The following is a 21,539-nucleotide window of genomic DNA, read 5'->3' on the forward strand; positions in this document are numbered from 1 at the left end:
CTGTACGGCTGGTGTTTTGCAATGATCCTAATCATTATGTAGATGCCATAAAGTCGTGTATAACGGCCGCGGCTTATTTGACCTTTTTGGGGGAAATTTTGCAGGCTTCTACATGAGACAGGCTTCTATACAAGACAGGTATTTCTATGTATGTCAACACTAAAACCAGGCGTATGTGCCGACAGTGCATCTTGAAAATCAGGCTTCTATTCAAAACAGGCTTCTATATGAGACACTACGGTACATGTATAGAAGGTAGCTTCTGTGGCATGTGAGTGGTCTGGATTCCCGCAATAATATGGTGGGTGATGTATTTTGTGTGTGCGTGCGTGCGTGTGCGTTCCTGAAACGCACATGTATGTATGTGCCTCTGCGCAGTCACCTCTCAGTATTGTATGTTTGTATCTTCAATCAGGCATGCTCTTCATATGCTTCCCTGTGCTGTGTGTGTGTGTGTGTGTGTGTGTGTGTGTGTGCGTGTGTGCGTGCGTGTGTGTTTGTGTGTGTGTGTGTGTGCGTGTGTGCATATGTGCGTGTGTGCATATGTGTGCGTGTGTGCATATGTGTGTGTGTGTGCGTCCGTGTGTGTGTGGTCTGTGTATAATTATGGGCTGTACGGTATGTGTGTGTCTGTGTCTGTGTGTGTATGTATGCAGGCGGGCAGTGCACATGCAACACTGATGGCCAACATGCTCTTAGAGCTGTTCATGCATCACCCAATCAGCTACGTCTCCAGCAGTCCTTACACTGACCCCACCGTACCAGCCCCACTGTCAGGCATTGCTCAGGCCGGTCTACCATGCAACTTATTCATGGTCAACCTGCGTACTCTACAGAAGGAGGGCGGCAGTGGACTGCCGCAGCCTGGCTCACACCGCGCACTGCTCGTCCACAACAAGGGCTTTGACTGTCGCTACGCTGTTCCGGATTTCTGCATGACGACAAACTCTCAGGTTAGTGTGAGCGTGCTGGTGTGGCGATGTGGAGCGGTGTGCTGTTTATGCATGCTGGCGATGTGGAGTCGTGTACTGTCTGTGGGGTGTCGTGATGTGGGGTTGTGTACCGTCTGTGCACCATACTGGTGTAGTGATGTGGAGTTGTGTGTCACCTTTGCCACTTGGGGCTGTAGCCGTATTCCTGTAACCTGTTCTTCCCTCTCAGTGTGTTCAGCTCAATGACACTGTTCATAAGCATTTTGCTTTTTTTGTTCCGTGTGACTAAAAACAACATTGCGAATGTGGGTCCATTGCATGAACTTTATGTGTATCACCCACGTTCCCGTATCCGTTACGTGGGACTAAACCTCCCTACTATTGTATACTAACTTTACTGTACTTTACTGTACAGACTTTGTCTTTGCCGATGCCATTGTATCTGTAAGTTACTACTGATCACTCACTAACATTTTGTTCCGTGTGTTGGTGTTTTTTCCTACTGTGGTGGCATGCTTGTGTGTGTGTGTGTGTGTGTGTGTGTGTGTGTGTGTGTGTGTGTGTGTGTGTGTGTGTGCAGGTGAACCTAGGTGCCCTGTTTGAAGGTCTGCACCTGCGTAGTGTGCAGAACGTCTCTCTGTCACTGGCACATCGGCACAACGACGTCAGCCCGTTCACGCCCGTCAGCATTCGACCGCTGGAGATCGAAGCCTACAACCTAGAACTGTAGTAGCAGTAGTGGTAGTATCTGTGTGATGTCATCATCCAGTGATGGCGTTTGCACTGTTCAGCTGCAGCAGCTAACTTTATGAGGTGTGCAGATGCTCCTGGAGTAGCAGGTACTTCGCCTGCTTCTCTTCAGTTTAGGTACGAGCAGCCGCTGTCACTATCCAAGTGTGCGTGTTCTAATGAACAACCGCTATGCAGTCTGCCGCTACACTGCAGTGGCGGCGGCGGCGTGTGTTCAGTAGTGGAGTGCGTCGCTGCCAAACCTCGCCGGCCAACGCCGCTGCCACTGCATGCAGTGTGCGGTCGGTTAGTTAGCGTTGCCATGCGAGTGTGTGACCACGTCGTCGTACCCAGCAGTAAGGTAAACACTTCGATCACACTACTAGTACTAGTGCTCTCGTGTAGTCCTTCAGTACATCACTTACTTGACTTGGTCTGCTGGTACTACTGTCACAGTACTGATCTCATCATCCCTGTTGTATCCGCCGCTTCCATGCCTACCAAGTCTGCTGCTACTACTACTGCTGCTGATATTGCTAGAAACAACAGCGTGCTGTTCCAGACGAGGAGGGTCAGTGGTGGAGAACCCCTGTAGTTGATTGCATTTGTTTTAGGCTACTACCGTGTACTTGCATTCGCTTTCAGAAGAGTCGAGGGAGACACCTAGGTAGAATGCTTCTTTGAAGTAGTAGATGCCCCTTTTTCCCAAAGAGTAGTAGTATTAATCTGTATTTTGCTTCTATTTTCTTGTTAATTTTAAATGCTGCTGGCAATGAAGTCGATGAATGAGCTTTATAACAGCCGTCCATCACCCCGTTTTTTTATTGATCCAATTCGGTCACCTCCCTTCCCTTCATTGATCCATTTCGCTTTCTCCACACTAGCGAGTAGTGAGTAGTGATGTGCCGTTTAGTAGTTACACAGTGTATATTATTACACCGACAAGGCACCCAGTCAGTGTAGGCTAGTAGGCTGCTATGAAATTTGCTGTAATCTGTATCTTTTTTCTTATCCTTGAAGTAAATTGAGCGGAAAACAAAAAATCGTACCAATACAGACAGACAGAGACAGACAGACAGACAGACAGACAATCCCGAGCGCACCCTGAGAGTGGAGATGACAAGGCGGCGGGAATAATTCTTATGATTATAATAATATGCATGCAGCCAGTTAAGTTGCAGTTGTCGTGGCAATGGGAGAGAGGCAACTACCGTACCTCAAGTGAGAACACAAACACACTTCGAAAAGGGAGAAATCAACACAGCGTGAGAACTCACTGGCAGGAAAGCAAGCATACAATAGACACACTAGCACAGACACACTACTAGCACTAAGGAGATCAGCAACCGACATCACGTGCAGCACATGATACTACTGTACACAGCTCACACACACACACACGCACACACACAATCAAGTCGGGGATTTCCCCCAGCCGGTTCCTCCAGTCTAAAGACAGCAGTGCACATGCCCGCAGCGGCAGCACACACAGGCACACCCAGGCTAACTCTTGCGGCTGCGCTTGCCTCCTCCAGCAGCAGCACCACTGGTGGCCGTCGTCTTGGTGGCCATGGCGGCATCGCCAGTCTGCTTGGTCATCATGGCTGGTGGGACATGGTGTCGCTTCAAGATCTGCAGTGCGGCTGCTCTGTTACCTGCAAGGCCAACGTAACAGTAATGGTAAATCAAATAAAATCAAAGCTGGTACATTCTTCACTTGCACACGGCATGCTTACTTGTAGTTCAAACAGTAGCATAAAGCTGGCAATACCACGTGTACTTGACATTGGCAAAATAAGACCTTACTTCCTTTTGTGTACCTCTTGTGTACTGCGTTGTGTACTGTGCACTGTGTACTGTGCACTGCCGATCGCAGGCATTAGGGCGCACTGCCTCTCTGTACTTGACATGGTGCATTCTCCACAGATGTCACACAAAAGTGCGCACTGTGGCGGGGTTTTTTCAACTTTTTTTGTCAAAGTTCTAAATTTCAAGTTTGGGTAGCGCCTTATCAACAGTTCCTGATCTACGCCTGCACCGTGTTGTGCTGGCAGGTCTGAGCTCAGCATGGTCTCAACCACAAGAAAAGTACTCCGTGCTGGTGAGAAAGGTACTCCTATTATAATCTGTGATCAGGGAGTAGGAAAAAACCGTATTAATAAAATTAATAATAATATTCGCGGGATCCGCGTCGGCATCGCTTGAATGTTCAGATACACACAAACTAGCCTTCGCATCCGCAAACCGTATTAACTTTCGTGAAAAGCAAAGGAGGCCAAAGGATATAAGACAATACTGTATAGCAGGAAATTTTCGGACGGAAATATTTTCGGACAAAGTCGAATTTCGACCTTTCGTACGGATTATATTTTCGAACAGTGCTGCATGCTAAATGGACGTGTTCGCAAGCAGTACCCATGTAAAGTGTACATAATTTCACATGAACAAATTTTAGTACGGAATTAATTTTAGTACAAAAGAGGCCGTGTACGAAATCGTACGAAAATAAATTCCGTCCGAAAATTTCCTGCTATACAGTACTTTGAAGAATTCCACACGAATCTGCCCTCTAACATTTAAAAAATTCTCGCCCGGAAATGCAACAAAAAAGGCCGCTGGTGGTACCAGCCACTGCCAAACTCCTTACCCGACTGCAGTTCCAGGAAGGCAGCAAGATGGATGGCTTGCTGTGGCAGCTCATGGGCTGGAAGACATGCGCATGCCTGCACACACAGCGTGAACAGAGAAGAACAAGACAAAAACGGAATACTTGCGGTTGGATAATGGTGGTGCAGACACAACGAGAAGAACAAGAGCAAACAGAACAAGCAGGAATGCTTTTGGGTGAACAATGGTGGTAAAGACATACAGTCAAACCTCTTTAGGACGATCATCAAGGAACCGATGATATTTGTTCGCAATAACGGGAGTTCTTCTTATCCGTATGTTTTACCCAGTGAATACACAGGGTTTTATCCAATACAGTTACGAATACTAGTTTTTCTTAGGCAAACATTTGTCTTATCAGTGTTCTTCCTAACGAGGTTTCACTGTGCCTGGCAAAAACAACAACAACATGGCAATGGCTTGCATCATCAGTGACAGTTGCATGTGACTTTTGGGAACGTAATCAGATCTTTGCATCATAACACCGTACACATCTGAGGGGAACCCGGGGAGTCGCGGGGACTCTCGCATCAAAAACAACGGTGCCCTGCCTCGAGACCGGCCTTGCGCTGGTGTGGAGTGTACACATGACATCAGAAGATCCGACTACACCCGACCAAGACCTTATGCAGAGCTGGATCAGGTGTTACACACTCTGGGGGGGGGGGGGGGGGGCAGTGATAACGTTTCTGGACCTACGCTGATCCTTCATCCGCACTTTGCCTCACTGCCTGCGAAAAAACAGTCAATTATTCGAACCGGAAAATGCACACTTGTTCAAAATGTCAAGAAATTGGAAACACACACACACACACACACACACACACACACACACACACACACACACACACACACACACACACACACACACACACACACACACACACACACACACACACACACACACACACACACACACACACACACACACACACACACACACACACACACACACACACACACACACACACACACACACACACACACACACACACACACACACACACACACACACACACACACACACACACACACACACACACACACACACACACACACACACACACACACACACACACACACACACACACACACACACACACACACACACACACACACACACACACACACACACACACACACACACACACACACACACACACACACACACACACACACACACACACACACACACACACACACACACACACACACACACACACACACACACACACACACACACACACACACACACACACACACACACACACACACACACACACACACACACACACACACACACACACACACACACACACACACACACACACACACACACACACACACACACACACACACACACACACACACACACACACACACACACACACACACACACACACACACACACACACACACACACACACACACACACACACACACACACACACACACACACACACACACACACACACACACACACACACACACACACACACACACACACACACACACACACACACACACACACACACACACACACACACACACACACACACACACACACACACACACACACACACACACACACACACACACACACACACACACACACACACACACACACACACACACACACACACACACACACACACACACACACACACACACACACACACACACACACACACACACACACACACACACACACACACACACACACACACACACACACACACACACACACACACACACACACACACACACACACACACACACACACACACACACACACACACACACACACACACACACACACACACACACACACACACACACACACACACACACACAGAACACTGTTGTTGTTGCCTTACATGTTGCAAGCATCGTTTCGCCCTGTCTACATCATTGTTGAGAGAGTGTACCGATGCCAAGTTCAGGTACAGGTAGGCTTTGCCGGCCGACAGAGACGACGGAGAGGTGGGATAGAGGTTATTATCTGCACACATACCACAAGTGTACACACAAATTAGATATACACATACCCACTGAATGGCTGCGTTGAACCAATACCCACTATTTAAATCATCACCAAACTACACTCTATAATTTATATTGGCCAAGTGCCACTGAATATGTTAAAAGTCGACTGATGGTTGCATTGTGCAAGAACCTCGGAATAGCGACGAACTCTAAAAAAACCTCCTGTGCGCCTTTTGTGTATACACATACACAAATAATGTATATACGCACGCATACACACATGCATGTGTGGACACACACACACACATAATCAGTCATGGCGTACCAAACACACAGACGTGTTGAGGCCAGCAATCGACATGTCACCGTCAATAACCAGGAGACGACGGACAGGTAGAGCACATGGATTTGCGGCACTACAGTAACACTGCTACTGGGAAAGAAGTAACGGTGCCATTCTGACAAATCCGAAGAAGTAACGGTGCCATTCTGACAAATCCAAAGAAGTAACGGTGCCATTCTGACAAATCCAAAGAAGTAACGGTGCCATTCTGACAAATCCGAAGAAGTAACGGTGCCATTCTGACAAATCCAAAGAAGTAACGGTGCCATTCTGACAAATCCAAAGAAGTAACGGTGCCATTCTGACAAATCCAAAGAAGTAACGGTGCCATTCTGACAAATCCGAAGAAGTAACGGTGCCATTCTGACAAATCCGAAGAAGTAACGGTGCCATTCTGACAAATCCGAAGAAGTAACGGTGCCATTCTGACAAATCCGAAGAAGTAACGGTGCCATTCTGACAAATCCGAAGAAGTAACGGTGCCATTCTGACAAATCCAAAGAAGTAACGGTGCCATTCTGACAAATCCGAAGAAGTAACGGTGCCATTCTGACAAATCCAAAGAAGTAACGGTGCCATTCTGACAAATCCAAAGAAGTAACGGTGCCATTCTGACAAATCCAAAGAAGTAACGGTACCATTCTGACAAATCCAAAGAAGTAACGGTGCCATTCTGACAAATCCAAAGAAGTAACGGTGCCATTCTGACAAATCCAAAGAAGTAACGGTGCCATTCTGACAAATCCAAAGAAGTAACGGTGCCATTCTGACAAATCCAAAGAAGTAACGGTGCCATTCTGACAAATCCAAAGAAGTAACGGTGCCATTCTGACAAATCCAAAGAAGTAACGGTGCCATTCTGACAAATCCAAAGAAGTAACGGTGCCATTCTGACAAATCCAAAGAAGTAACGGTGCCATTCTGACAAATCCAAAGAAGTAACGGTGCCATTCTGACAAATCCAAAGAAGTAACGGTGCCATTCTGACAAATCCAAAGAAGTAACGGTGCCATTCTGACAAATCCAAAGAAGTAACGGTGCCATTCTGACAAATCCAAAGAAGTAACGGTGCCATTCTGACAAATCCAAAGAAGTAACGGTGCCATTCTGACAAATCCAAAGAAGTAACGGTGCCATTCTGACAAATCCAAAGAAGTAACGGTGCCATTCTGACAAATCCAAAGAAGTAACGGTGCCATTCTGACAAATCCAAAGAAGTAACGGTGCCATTCTGACAAATCCAAAGAAGTAACGGTGCCATTCTGACAATCCATCTATACAGGGTGGTGGCGTTCCTACGAATGCGGAAAAACGAGTCTCACGCCAACCGTGGGTTTTTTTCCATTTTTCCTGACAAACTAGTACAGTTACAGTTCTCAAGGTTCTCTCTCTCCTACCTACTCCCTGTCCCACTTTATCTCACATACACACAAACACCCTGGCACATATATCGCATACATACATACACACATGCATGCATGCCGGCACACATACCAAGAGGCTTACAATGTACAGATGAGTAGGCACCCGATGTTCTGTGAGCAGCGGAACTTGTGCTACCATCAGCCTCTGCAATGCATACAAGAATGAAAAAGAAGAAAGAGGAGAGGCGTGTGAGGAGATTTCTGTGTGTGTGAGTGTGTGTGTGTGTGTGTGCGCACGTGCGTGTGTGTGTGTGTGTGTGTGTGTGTGTGTGTGTGTGTGTGTGTGTGCGTGTGCGGTAGTGTGCACTAGAGTAGTGCAAAGCTCTACACATAGAATAGCACAACTCTCTTTGACGCAACACCAGACTCCTGGCTAGCACACCACACACAATCTTTGCCTGTGCTCGTAACCAAGTAAAATGAAAGAATACAACAACAACATTAACAACAACATTAACAACAACAACAACAACAACAACAACAACAACAACAACAACAACAACAACAACAACAACAACAACAACAACAACAACAACAACAACAACAACAACAACAGCCGCAACAACGTGAGAATGAAGATTTGAAACAAGAACAAGAACAACAACAACTTACGGTGTGCCGACTGATAGGCATTCATATCAGCGAGTGTTTCCGGTGACAGGACGACAATAGCCTCCTCCACACGACTCAACTCCACCAGCGCCTCGGCAGCGTACAGGCTGCCATGGCAACGGAACATGCCCGGCAACGAGGGCATGCGTAGCAGGTCCTGGGCGCGGTGCAGCGCCACAACAAAGTTGCCAAGGCACAGCGACACGTAGGTACTGCAGAGTAGTACTGACGCTCTACGCACAGCAAACAGAAGTACCACATACTGACCACATACTGACCACATACTGACCACATACTGTATAAGCAGAAATATTCGTCTGGAATTTAATTTCGTCTTTTTCGTCCAAGGAACTTTTGGACTAAATTAAGTGCCAGACTAATATCGATTTGTCCAGCTTTTCGATACACTATTATGATCCATGGACGAAATTTACAACCGGACGAACTCCCTTTCTTAGGAGTTGGACAAAATTATTGACCGACGAAATTTTCTGCCTCTGCAGTACCGTAATGCCGCGTATAAAAGCAGGTGCTTACGGCCGTATAAGCCGATATCAGTGCTAGGCTTGTATTCAAGTCAGGCTTCCATTCAAACCACGTACCTCTATGTATGTCAACACTAAACCAGGCTTATGCACTGACAGTGTGTATAAAAACCAGGCTTGTATTCAAAACAGGCTTCTATACAAGACCGGCTTTTATACAAGACACTACAGTACTTGTAGCGGCCGTGTTGTATATGTACATGGCATGGAATGTAGAGAGAACCTTACCTTCACTACAGTACGCAGAAACTAGAACTGCTAGTACAGACCTTGCATGAAATTAGAGGGCTCATTGCCTGCAAAAACTCACTCAGTTCGAACCTGAAATGCAAACAATTCTTCCGAACGTTGAGAAATTTGAAAACGCAACAGCTCTCTTCTGCGTGTTCTGACATAGTGTCAGCACGACCATCACATTTCTGTGTCATGCCGTCGCATGGACGTGAGCCTCTTGTTGGAGTGCGAGCGCACTAAGGAGCACTAGTACTGCATATTCGTAGACGAGGTTGGAATCTACGGTCATTATTGCCAGCCTGCATTTACTTTCCAACAATTGCACCTAGAAGCAGCAAATCCAAGACGGAGTGGGTTTACGCCAGGCAGCAGAACACGGATAGCTGTCAGCATCTACATGTATCTACCATATTATAATTATGTAAGCGTAGCCTTGTTGATAGACAACATGTTTATTTCGGCCGACAGCATGTTACAAGGCGGAGGACACACTGTGTTGAAAAGCAGTGCTCCTGACGACAACCATCATCGTCAAGGCCGGGGCTCTGCCAACCGATGATGGCTGTAGGAGGACTGTGTTTCAACACAGTGCGTCGTCCTCCGCCTTGTAACATGCTGTCAATCGAAATAAACATGTTATCCACCATGTACACATGCTTACCGAAGTGGGACAGCGTCGACCGTGTGGTGTGGAAAGCGTTGCTGACCAGTACTCGGCGGGCTGCAGGGAACAAGACCATGGCCGCACACAGCTGCTGTGAGAGTTTACTTCTTTTAAAAAAATGTTTTACTGCCAGAAGTCGTCTTCATATAACTTATAAGGAGGCAGATATGCCTGTTTGTTGTACGACTTTAAATAAATCCAACCAACCAACCAAAACAATAACATTACTACAAGACCAGCAGCGCCCAGTTGATTCTGGGCAAGACCATGTCCACAAGCAACGTGTGGAACAGTGAGGGCGGCGTTTGCTGGTGTGAGAGTAGAGTGAAGGACAACACGAGTACAAGCAGTTAGTATGTGTGAAGCATACAGGCCTGCGGTAAACAAGCATGCGAGGGAAACACCCAGAGACAGCCGTAAAAACATAGAGCACCGGTAAAAATACAAGCAAAGAGCTCACCAAGAGTCAAGTGCTGAACTGCGTGCATGAACGTCACTGCTTAGCCCATTGCTGCCAGCGTCCAGCCCGTTTTCATGGCCATTGCCATGGGATGTAAATAGTGAATTCTGTCCTCGCGCTGCTGATGCTGCACTCCCCGAAGCCATCGGGTTCGTCCGAGAGTCGCGGGATGCCGTAGGTGACCATTGCTTCAGGAGCAATGATGAGTTCTTTAGGCAGAGGTTAGCAAACTCAAGGGTCAAGGCTGGAATGGCTGCTGTCTCCGTCCTGAGAAGAGAGAGAGAGAGAGAGAGAGAGAGAGAGAGAGAGAGAGAGAGAGAGAGAGAGAGAGAGAGAGAGAGAGACAGAAATATGGGAAGGATGAGTCCATAGCGGGAACAGGGGCGAATGGTCTTGGCTACAGTAGGCAATATGATCCTGGCAACATAAGTCTTTTGTAGTGTTCTTTGTGGTTGGCGTTCATGCATGGATATGAGTGTGTGGTGTGTGCGGTTTAGAGCATGTGCATACTTGTGTGCCCGTGTGTGTGTGTGCCCGCGCGCGCGTGTGTGTGTGTGTTCGTGTGTGTGTGTTCGTGTGTGTGTGTGTGTGTGTGCCCGTGTGTGTGTGTGTGCGCGTGTGTGTGTGTGTGTGTGTGTGTGTGTGTGTGTGTGTGTGTGTGTGTGTGTGTGTGTGTGTGTGTGTGTGTGCAACAACCGGAGCAGGAGAGAGAGAGGGTGAGGGAAAGCAAACAAAACGCTAGCTACCTTTTCCCCAGGTGTTCAGCAGCGGATGTGACAATCAGCTTGTGATGCGCACCATTTCCGACGCCAGCCCGGATCAGACTGGGCCTGGACTGCTGCTGCTGTTGCTGGTTACGCCGTGCTGCGCTGCCATCACCACTGCTAGCAGAAGCTCCAGCAGCGTGCGTATCGCGCTGGTGAACGGCAATGCATGCCTCGGCCAGGCGCAGCCACAGCAGTGGGCTAGAGTAGAGTGCCTTGCTGGCGTCCAGCAGGCTGGCAAAGGCCGCCTCGGGCTGGCCGGCAAACAGCAGCTCGACGCCGGTGTTGTAGAGCAGCTGGCGGTGGCGGTGGTAGATATCCAGTGTTGCCAGGCACGATACGCCTGCACCAGCGGACACAGACAGTCAATCAAAGCCACGACACACCACACCACACACACAATACGGGTTAGAATTACAAACACACACACACACACACACAAACACACACACACACACACACATACACACACATACACACACACACACACACACGCACGCACGCACACACACACACACACACACACACACATACACAGATAAACACGTCCCCTACACGGGCACTAGCAGTATACCGAGACCTGCACACATACTAGCGTGGCAGTAGCCGCGTCAAGACACCACCAGGACAGTGTACAGTACGAGAGCATCACACACACATATTACAAGAAGCCCATTGAGCAATGACATAATATACACTGAACAGTACGGCTTCAACAGTACTAAAACCATACATTACCGTGTTCAGTGGCTGCCTTTGCTAGCTGCTCGCCGTTCAGGTAGAGCGCCTGTTGGCAGTAGAAGGCGGCCACGTGATGGCGATTCATGCGACTGTAGACACACGCCATGTTGTTGTAGAACAGGTCGTCCTGGTACGCGTGGCTGGTGCCCAGGGCAGACGCGTTGGCGCGACGCAGGCTCAGCTCGTCCGACGACGCCGCGTTGGAAGACGACAGCTGAGAGCAGTCGCAGAGTAGCTTGGCCGCCTTAGTGTACTTCTGGTTGTTGAACTCAAACTGGCTCTTCAGGAACAGAGCCCCTTGTGACTGTGCAGTAACGAAACACATCATACATAGATATGCAGCATCCATAAGCTTCCGGAACAATAAATAACCGAAATTCATCAGTTTCAGCGATAAATACACAGAATTCATCAGTTTCAGACAAGTAGAATAAAACCTGAAGGCTCCTCAAGGAAAATTGACTGTCACAAGCATACGCAAGCACGCCAGCACACGAATACCCCCCCCCCCCCCCCATACACACACACATAGAGTGAAAAGATCGCCTGAAGCAAGCTGGCTGACACAAACAATCACCAATACCTACAAAACACGAACACATGTACCGGGTCAAGCAGATATACTGCCATCACCGAAGCCCCCAACGGAGACGAGTCAAGCACTCTCTCTCGCCAGTTGATAGAGAGAAACACCTACCGTGCCGTGAGAAGTGGACATCATATTGGTCATTTCCCGTTTGCACATGTTTTTCGCTACTCGCTTCATCAAGCATAGCCGAAACTTCAGCTGCACACAGACCAAGGAGAGACAACACCAATGAATCAATGATAACATAATCTTCTTGGGTTATCTTTTGGCATTTATCATAAATTATAACATGTCTTACAGCACTCACGCAAAGTGTATGGTAAAACGCACAGACGTACAAGAGCGAGCGCGTGCAGCACACACGTATACACACACATGTACACACACACACACAGACACACACACACACACACACACACACACACACACACACACACACACACACACACACACATGCGCGCTTACCTGACAAAGGCGGTAAAGCTCTCTGTCGCCAAGTGGATTGGAGGCCCTCTCCCTGTCAGCATGCTGGACAAAGAACATCACAAACTACAGATCAGATCCAGAGTACTCATACAGTACATTTCGGGGGAGAGGGGAGAAGCCTGAAGACATCTTATCACTTTGAGAGAAGAAATGCATTATCTTTCCTACCAAGCAAAGTAGACTTGAGTGAGCAAGGAGAGAGAGAGAGAGAGAGAGAGAGAGAGAGAGAGAGAGAGAGAGAGAGAGAGAGAGAGAGAGAGAGAGAGAGAGAGAGAGAGAGAGAGAGAGAGAGAGAGAGAGACGCTCATGCTCCCTACCTGACTTCGCTCCCCCTTGTTGTTGACATTGCTCAACTGGGAGTTGTTCTGTGCCAGCAGATACTGGTCAATCTTCGAAATCAGCCATGATGCCTTGCTTGTCTGTACAATAAAGTAAAGTTCGCACATACACGTTACCACCGGCTATACAATGGTGTTCTCAGTACTAGCAAAAAAAAAACAGGAATGGCAGAGGCAAGTGAAATTATTATTTGGTATTGACGCACTGGGGAGGGAGCAGTGTGGAGTGTCATGCACTGTAGATCCTCAGCAGGGCCCTACCTCAATATCAGGTCATCTCGGCTACCTGCCGATATCATTTACACAGTTCAAGGGCAACGCTGCTCAATGAAATCCGATCATGTGGGATAAGAAAAGTAACCCAAAACGTGGCTGTATAAGGGAGGTAACGTAAGAAGATCCAATGGGTGTCTGGACCCTGACAGAAAATACAAACGAAGAATGCAGGCACTCCGTACCTCAGACGTCAACAAGTAGAGATCACACAAAAGGAAGTACACCGACCTGGAAAAGCTATCACCTGTGAACGTGATAGAAACAGGAAAAACACAACACTTTTTCTTTTGATTGTTATAGATAACCCTTGCTCAATGAACAAGGGCTATAAAAAAATTGGTACGAAGACTCCTTCATTGCTCCCCTCCACGGAAATCTTTAGTAAAAGGCGAAAGATTTATTCGTGGTTGAAGGGAAGCCAGAGTATGCTATTACCAGCTCTGCTGCAAGTATTTGATCTGAAAAGGACTTCATGGTCAATAGTCACAAAAAAACTACGACAACAGATAAAACACACAATACACCCAAATCTATACCGACTATTTGCAAAGATATCCATTGGTCCACAAAAAAAGGCATGCAAACATTTGGCCGCTGCCGGGTTGCCATGGTAACGTACTCGCACCCAGACAACATAGAGATACAATTGGTTAAAAGCAAATAAGATACTGGATAGCGTTACATGCTACAATTAACTTCGAATAAACCACAGCTGTAACGGGCAAGATCTTCCACCGCTGATAAAGCCATGTGACCTCGTACCCAGACCAGTTACCAAGGCAACATTCAATTCGCTATGTTGGAGCACCAGTAACAGTACGATCACATTGTTGCTACTACCTCCAAAAAGACACAGAATAAGCTTTTACAATGTATAGTAAAAAGGAGGCCACAAACACACACCTAACGATTATGTACAGAGACCACACCCACACACAGCCATGTACATTGTATGACTTCATACCCAGGCAACCTACGATACAAGCCGTGCAAGCCAAATAATTGTCGCTGTGCTCATGCAGAAGTCAATCTCAGCTGTCCCCAAAAGCATACAGGATAATACATGGACCCCATTAGAAAGTGACTTATGTGCAAACAAACCTATAAAAAGCGAAAAATCATTTTCCGTTGCCATGGAAACGGGTAAGAAATTTCAGGATGTGAAAACTTCCAGTGCTCCGTGGAGTGGCAACAAGCCAGAAAACTGCCCGTGGACATATGCCTACATGACCAAAATGAACACCGTCACCACCCAACTCGCACAAGTAGAGACTGAGTGCACGAAATTACACGCCTGGGGCCAATTTCTGATCATCACTGACCTTGAACTACCACCAGTGCACACAGTGTGCGAATAGACGGTACATGGAACACAAGCAGCATACATATGCGATACTGTACACTAACAAACGTGGATGCAAGGTACTGTACGCTAACATCAAAGGTGATTTCACCAAACGCCACATACAGGTCAGACCTCGCTATAACGTAATCTCTGGGGTATGGGAGAAATTATGTTATAGCGAGGTTTATGTTATACTGAGTTGGGCACACCAATATGCAATATGTATGTCAAAATGACGCTCTTCACTTACTGATTACAACTGTACTGTTTTACATACAAGTATGATGATGCCTGGCAAAGATGTGCACATGTGTACAGGCTTGTCAGCAAAGGGGTGACAAGAGCCATGTAGTGCGTGTACTTGTACATGTGAGTCGTGATGTGACGATTAGAGCCTATAAAAAGTAATGGGAGTAGTAAAATACCGGTATTTTACTACTCCCTGCTTCCGAGGTGGACGGCTCAGTCTCGAATTCGTCGCGAGAAGGCATGCATGCCGTGTACATAGTCATTTTTATACGAGTTTTTACGTTATGCTGAGGTCTCCGTGCGCCCGGGACCCAGCAAACAGTGCGTTATAGCGAACATTACGCTATAGCGGATTATGTTATAGCGAGGAAATTTTGTACAGAAGTGATGCGGTTTCGGCAGGGACATTCACATTTGTACGTTATAGTGAGGTTTATGTTATAGCGGGGGTCGTTATAGCGAGGTCTGACCTGTACTGTCAAGAATATTTTCATTTTCGTACATGAAACATTTCACAGGTTTTCACACGGAAGTTCCGGAACCACGTACACAACATTTCCATACGTACAAAACTGTCCAGCCATGCCAATTGTACACAAAAATAGGTTTTAAAAGTACGTATCAGTATCGTAATTTCGTACGCAGCCTCAGTATACGGCATAAATAGTAAATACAACGGACAAGCACCAAACACTCACTGAACAGATCTACACGCGGTAGTAGGCGCTCGGCAATGCTGGTCGCTACAGCAAATTGCTGCAGCTGAGAATCAGAATAACACGCACATGCACACACACACACACACACACACGCACACACACACACACACACACAGAAAGATGCGAAGAAGACATTATTTTCGCCAGGAAATACGCCCCATTTACAAGCACGGCAGAGAAGCGTAGGTAAGACAAGCCAAAAAGCCTTGAAAGGCACTTCGCGCAGCTTCATTGTAGAATATTCCAATTGCCGGCAAAACTAACCGACACAACAGCTGCTGCATATGCAAAAGAATGTTTTTCTTGGGTGAAATGCAGCTGTTGAGTGCCGGCCAGTGATACAGTCAGACCTCGCTTAACCGCACACATCCGTTCCCCACAAAAAAATATCCGGATAGGCGAGGGAACCGGACAACCGAACACCAGTTGTTGGATGCATCACGTATGCTGTAAATCAGTAACCAGATATTTTCTTCCGGACGACGAGGGATCCGGATAAAAGAGGACCGGATCAGCGAGGTCTGACCGTACATGTACTGGTAACTATAGTGGTGAAAAGTGAACTCAGAACCCAGGAGCGGTGCACTCGCACTACACCAACACAGCACGCGATCACACTGGCCGCAAAGCATGGACATTGCATGCATGCATATCTACAACTGCTGCACTGTACCGTCCGCATGCCGCCCTATCTTGCAGTTACACCAGGAATAATGGGAGGTTCACAGTAACAACGGTACACATGCATGCAGCAGTACACGTGCATACGCAACACCCGAAAGTGAACGCCATAACACGGACCTTCACGCTTTGCTGCCAAATCAGGGGCGTGCATACTATCCACCATGATTTTTTTAGCTCAGCAGTGCGTATGCAAACAATCCAGGGCCTCACTTAAGTCATCACTGTACAGGGCAATCGTTTTGCAATTATAATGATTAACCCTTTATCATCCGTGCGTACTTGAATCGATCTCTAGAGATCGATGGACATGCATACACTAAAACATACGTAACTCAATCGATTCATGTCGGAATTTAAATAATTAAGTATCTAGGAAGAAGCCGAAGAGCTCAGCTTTCCATTGCATCATTCGGTGAAGAGCTGCGATGTCGCATTCCAAAGATATTCCGCTCGACATTTCGGCCACGGCAAAAGTCGAATTTCTTTCCGAGTGACTGACCTTGAGCGGGGAATTTCCCCTCTCCTGACATGCTGAGTCACTTTTGCATGCTTTGAGTGCGTGGGCAGCATGAAAAGAAACTCGAGCAAAAGATTTGGGTTGTTTACGATGAAGGAGCGAGAAATGGCTGGCGAGGAGAGAATGTCCTCGTATATCAAGCGATGGGGTGTATTTGAAGCTCCCTGGCGCTGGATATGTGATCTTGGTAGTGTCCTGTTTGAGCTCAATGGACGCAGCGCGTGGAGAGCTTTCCAGAATGCCCAAGTTTGTGAAAATTGGTGTATTAGAACCGAAGATATTCTCAGAATATGGTGAAACTTATTGCATTTGGGACTGCTGGGGAATTTTGGTCGGATGGTAAAGGGTTAATATCTGGAAAAAAAAGTGCGTAGTAAATGTACTTGTGCTGGTGTAGAATGAAGGAAACATACCTGGAAGTGAACTGTCGCCAAATTGAAGAGCAGCACTCGCTTCTCCACTTCACCGCCATCACCCGCTGAGGTTTCCAGCTGTGCAAGCAGGTAGGCAAGCAGCAACAGCAGGTAGGCAAGCAGCAACGGCAGCAGCAGGCAGGCAAGCAGCAGTAGTAGCAATGGCGCAGCAAGATTGCAAAAGGCAAGTTCGCAACACATGAAACAAACACTGAGAATACAATCACATCGATGCATATTGGCCGGGTCAGAAGACTCAGAACCCATACTCAGTTTAGACACTGGCCATAAACTTCAAAGGATAAGGACAAGTGGCAAGTGCATCATAAAAAGTCAAATACAAGAAGGCCTTGACAGCAGCAGAAAAGAATGTACACCGAATCCCTCACTCCACGGCTAGCAGCAAACAATTTGAGTGTAAGAAGTTGAACAACTCCTCCATGGGTAAAAATAAGGAATGGAGCAAGTTGTGCAAGGAAGTAACTCTTTTGACACAACAGTGATTTACGGTGAGAGGTCACACCCCAAATGGTGCGTGATCAAGCATATTTCAGCACCAACAGGTCACAAGAAGGAACACTAGCAGACAGGAATTCTTAGCAGTCACCGAGTAAAGTCACACCAAAGGCATTCTTAGCAGTCACCGAGTAAAGTCACATCAAAGACGGCAAGAGTGCACGCATTGCAATGGTAAAGGTGTGAATGTACCGAGAAGAGAAAAGCTGACAGTTTCATTGCCTTTGTTTTTCCAGCCTCTTCTGTGCGCCTTTCCCCATTCACAATACTCCATCTCTGGGCATACATGCATATGCATTAAAACAACATTCTCCACTGGAGGTAGCCACATCACCCTCACAGATGACTACATTACTATACCACATCACCCTCACAGATGACTACATCACTATACCACATCACACTCACACATGGCTATAGGTCACTACACCACATCACACTCACACATGACTATAGATCCCTATACCACATCACACTCACACATGGCTATAGGTCACTCTACCACATCACACTCACACATGGCTATAGGTCCCTATAGTAGGCTATACCACATCACACTCACACATGGCTATACGCCACTATACCACATCACACTCACACATGGCTATACGCCACTATACCACATCACACTCACACATGGCTATAGGTCACTACACCACATCACACTCACACATGGCTATACGCCACTATACCACATCACACTCACACATGGCTATAGGTCACTACACCACATCACACTCACACATGGCTATACGCCACTATACCACATCACACTCACACATGGCTATACGCCACTATACCACATCACACTCACACATGGCTATAGGTCACTATACCACATCACACTCACACACGACTAGATCACTGTACTTCAAACCACAGGTAGAACTCTGACTAGAAAGACTATACGGGCGCTAGCAGCGTGCATGCGCGCTGCTTATGTAACTGTACTGGATGTGGCAGCCTGGCCGCCATGCCTGCTATCCCTGGCCACACATCGAGCAACCAACGGGTGCAAACTGACGGTGATAATACAATGAAGTGACAATTTGCCTCAACTAACACCTATTTGATATAGCCGTGACAGCCTGCCGAAGGGCATGCATGTCACTTATTTCCACTACTCTCTACCACCCTGATGCTAGAGAGACTAAGATGTGCATCACAAACGCATGGCGGATGTGTGTGTGTGGTGACAAAACAAAACAACAAGCCGAGACAATCCGCAGCATACCTGTGTGAGTCCTCATTCACGTATGAAAGAGATAGAGGGTGCAAATGGAATACGTCGTAACTTGAAAGTTTCCAGTTTCAAGCCTCTTTCAGTCCTCACTCATGCACGTATCTACTACAAGTGCACATTCGTCATTGTGTGGAGCATTATTCGGTGTGTGTGTGTGTGTGTGTGTGTGTGTGTGTGTGTGTGTGTGTGTGTGTGTGTGTGTGTGTGTGTGTGTGTGTGTGTGTGTGGTGTAGACCAGGCTGAATAGTGGCGGTCAATTCTTCGGCCTTGCAAGCTGTTGAATGGTGCAATCCCAGCACAAGCTGCTATGGCTTCTGCTGTAGCATCGCTATCATCGCCTCCGGCGATGGGCGTCCAATGGTCCAATGGTGTGTGTGTGTGTGTGTGTATGTGTTGCCTAGTGAAAGGCAAAAACATAGATACAGGTTTTACCTAGCAGAACGTGCACTGCATGCACCTCAGACCTCAGACATGCCCATCGCGGAAGCGATGATAGCGAACAGCTATGTTAGACATAGCGACTTGTGCTGGGATTACACCATTCAACAGCTTGCAAGGCTAATGAATTGACCGCCACTATTTTTAGCCTGGTATCCACCACACAGCTGTTTGAAGTGACTTTTTCTGGCCAGTGAATCCCTATTTTTTCATTTTTCCATTTTTTTTCTTTTTCTACACACACACACCACACCACATACTCCGGCATACACTGGCTGTTGGTAACCACCCAGGAGAATGAAAGAAAAGTCAGGAAGAGTCCGAGAAAGAGAAGAAAGACGTGTGCGACCATAATCGTCGGGAATTGAACCCGCAACCTCTCGATTGGAAATCGACTGCACATACCACTGCACCATATGGGACACACACACACACGCACACACACGCACGCACACGCACGCTCTCTCTCGCTCTCTCTCTCTCTCTCTCTCTCTCGCCTATACACACTCACACCGACACGCATAATGTACATACATGCACTATACTTATTAGCTTCCTTTACCTGTGTTTTCAATCCAGATAAAGACTGCACGAAGTCGCCAGTCTGTGTCAGGCCTGAATAATAATACCTAGCAACAGCAATGTTGTGCAGTACTTTATGATCCGCAGGCCGCAGCTCTCTCAGGCGACCCAGGTGGGACAGGCACTCTCCATAACTCCCAGCCTCGAAGGCATTCTGCGCTTGCCCAGCTAATTTCCTCTCGTTCTCTGAAAGCACAGGGCCGTCACCTCCCTTCACTACGCCATTGTCCGACATAGCTCCACCATCTCTCGGCATTCACTGCTCACGCTGCTTTGAGCAATTGGAAATTTGTCGCCGGGAATTCAGTTTTCTACGGGTAATATTGTTGGACAGTACTTCGAATTCTCTCTTTGCTCAATTCCAAGAGAGTTCTGCTTAGTATGACACACAGTAAATACTCCAGACTTCAATAAAAGCAGAACCTTGGCTTTCCTCCTTCACTGTTATGTGTGCAATAAAATAAGAGAGGACAACCTGAGTTATCAATTTGAAGTTCCTCTTCAGTTACAGTAGACGAGAAAAGAAGTAGAAAATGAATTATGGCTTACATTCACAGGCAGAAACTCAAAAACAAAACAGATCGAGACACATAAAACAAACTCATGCATCATCGTTTTCTTTCCTTCGCATTCCTTTTTTATTTTTTGCGACACGGGCTCATGACACGGGCTCATGGTCGCCATTTTCATGATTTTGTGTAAACCAGGGAGTCGTAAAAGCCCGGGAGAGGACACGGGATGCGCGCACGCGGACGATGTTTGCCTCGGCCAGAAAGTGAAGCACGCTAGGCCGGCGCGGCCGGATCTGCTCGATCCACGGCGCTGTGCTTGTCTTCAGGGCAGGGAGTCCTAAAATACCAATATTTTACAACTCGTTGTTGACACCATTATTCGAAACTGGTGGCGAAGGAAGGATAAACATGATTGTATGTCTGTCAGACTCAGTACAGGGGTGGGGAGTTGAGTGTGTGTGTGTGTGGGGGGGGGGGAGAGGCGTGTGTATGTGCACATGTGCTTGTACTTTTGTGTGTGTTTGTACAGTG

At 47.2% G+C, this 21,539-nt stretch overlaps 2 protein-coding genes and 1 non-coding gene across 4 annotated transcripts in view; 1 reads left to right on the plus strand and 2 right to left on the minus strand.

Annotated features, from left to right (window-relative positions):
* Positions 1-2,580, plus strand: part of LOC135817937 (alpha-mannosidase 2-like) — a 28,893-nt gene extending 26,313 nt beyond the window's left edge. For both annotated transcript variants that reach the window (XM_065331242.1, XM_065331243.1), the window contains exons 28-29: positions 657-953; positions 1,513-2,580. In XM_065331242.1, the coding sequence (XP_065187314.1) occupies positions 657-953; positions 1,513-1,662 (447 nt within the window). In that variant the 3' untranslated portion in view covers positions 1,663-2,580. The remainder of the gene's footprint in view (positions 1-656; positions 954-1,512) is intronic.
* Positions 2,581-2,629: 49 nt separating this feature from the next.
* On the minus strand, positions 2,630-21,091 carry LOC135817939 (CCR4-NOT transcription complex subunit 10-like). Its single transcript, XM_065331244.1, has 16 exons — positions 20,477-21,091; positions 17,718-17,795; positions 16,083-16,146; positions 13,973-14,034; positions 13,494-13,595; positions 13,156-13,218; positions 12,799-12,888; positions 12,099-12,405; positions 11,343-11,703; positions 10,597-10,863; positions 10,134-10,193; positions 8,694-8,926; positions 8,164-8,226; positions 6,206-6,330; positions 4,309-4,384; positions 2,630-3,316 (listed from the first exon to the last, which is right to left on the minus strand). The coding sequence occupies exons 1-16, from the start codon at positions 20,750-20,752 to the stop codon at positions 3,165-3,167; spliced, it is 2,379 nt and encodes a 792-aa protein (XP_065187316.1). The 5' UTR covers positions 20,753-21,091; the 3' UTR covers positions 2,630-3,164.
* On the minus strand, positions 14,094-14,217 carry LOC135818644 (U5 spliceosomal RNA). Its single transcript, XR_010553743.1, has one exon. It is a non-coding gene; the product is annotated as a U5 spliceosomal RNA (small nuclear RNA).
* Positions 21,092-21,539: the final 448 nt, after the last annotated feature.

Source organism: Sycon ciliatum, chromosome 5 (genome assembly GCF_964019385.1).
Source record: "Sycon ciliatum chromosome 5, ocSycCili1.1, whole genome shotgun sequence".
Classification (NCBI taxonomy): Eukaryota; Metazoa; Porifera; class Calcarea; order Leucosolenida; family Sycettidae; genus Sycon; species Sycon ciliatum.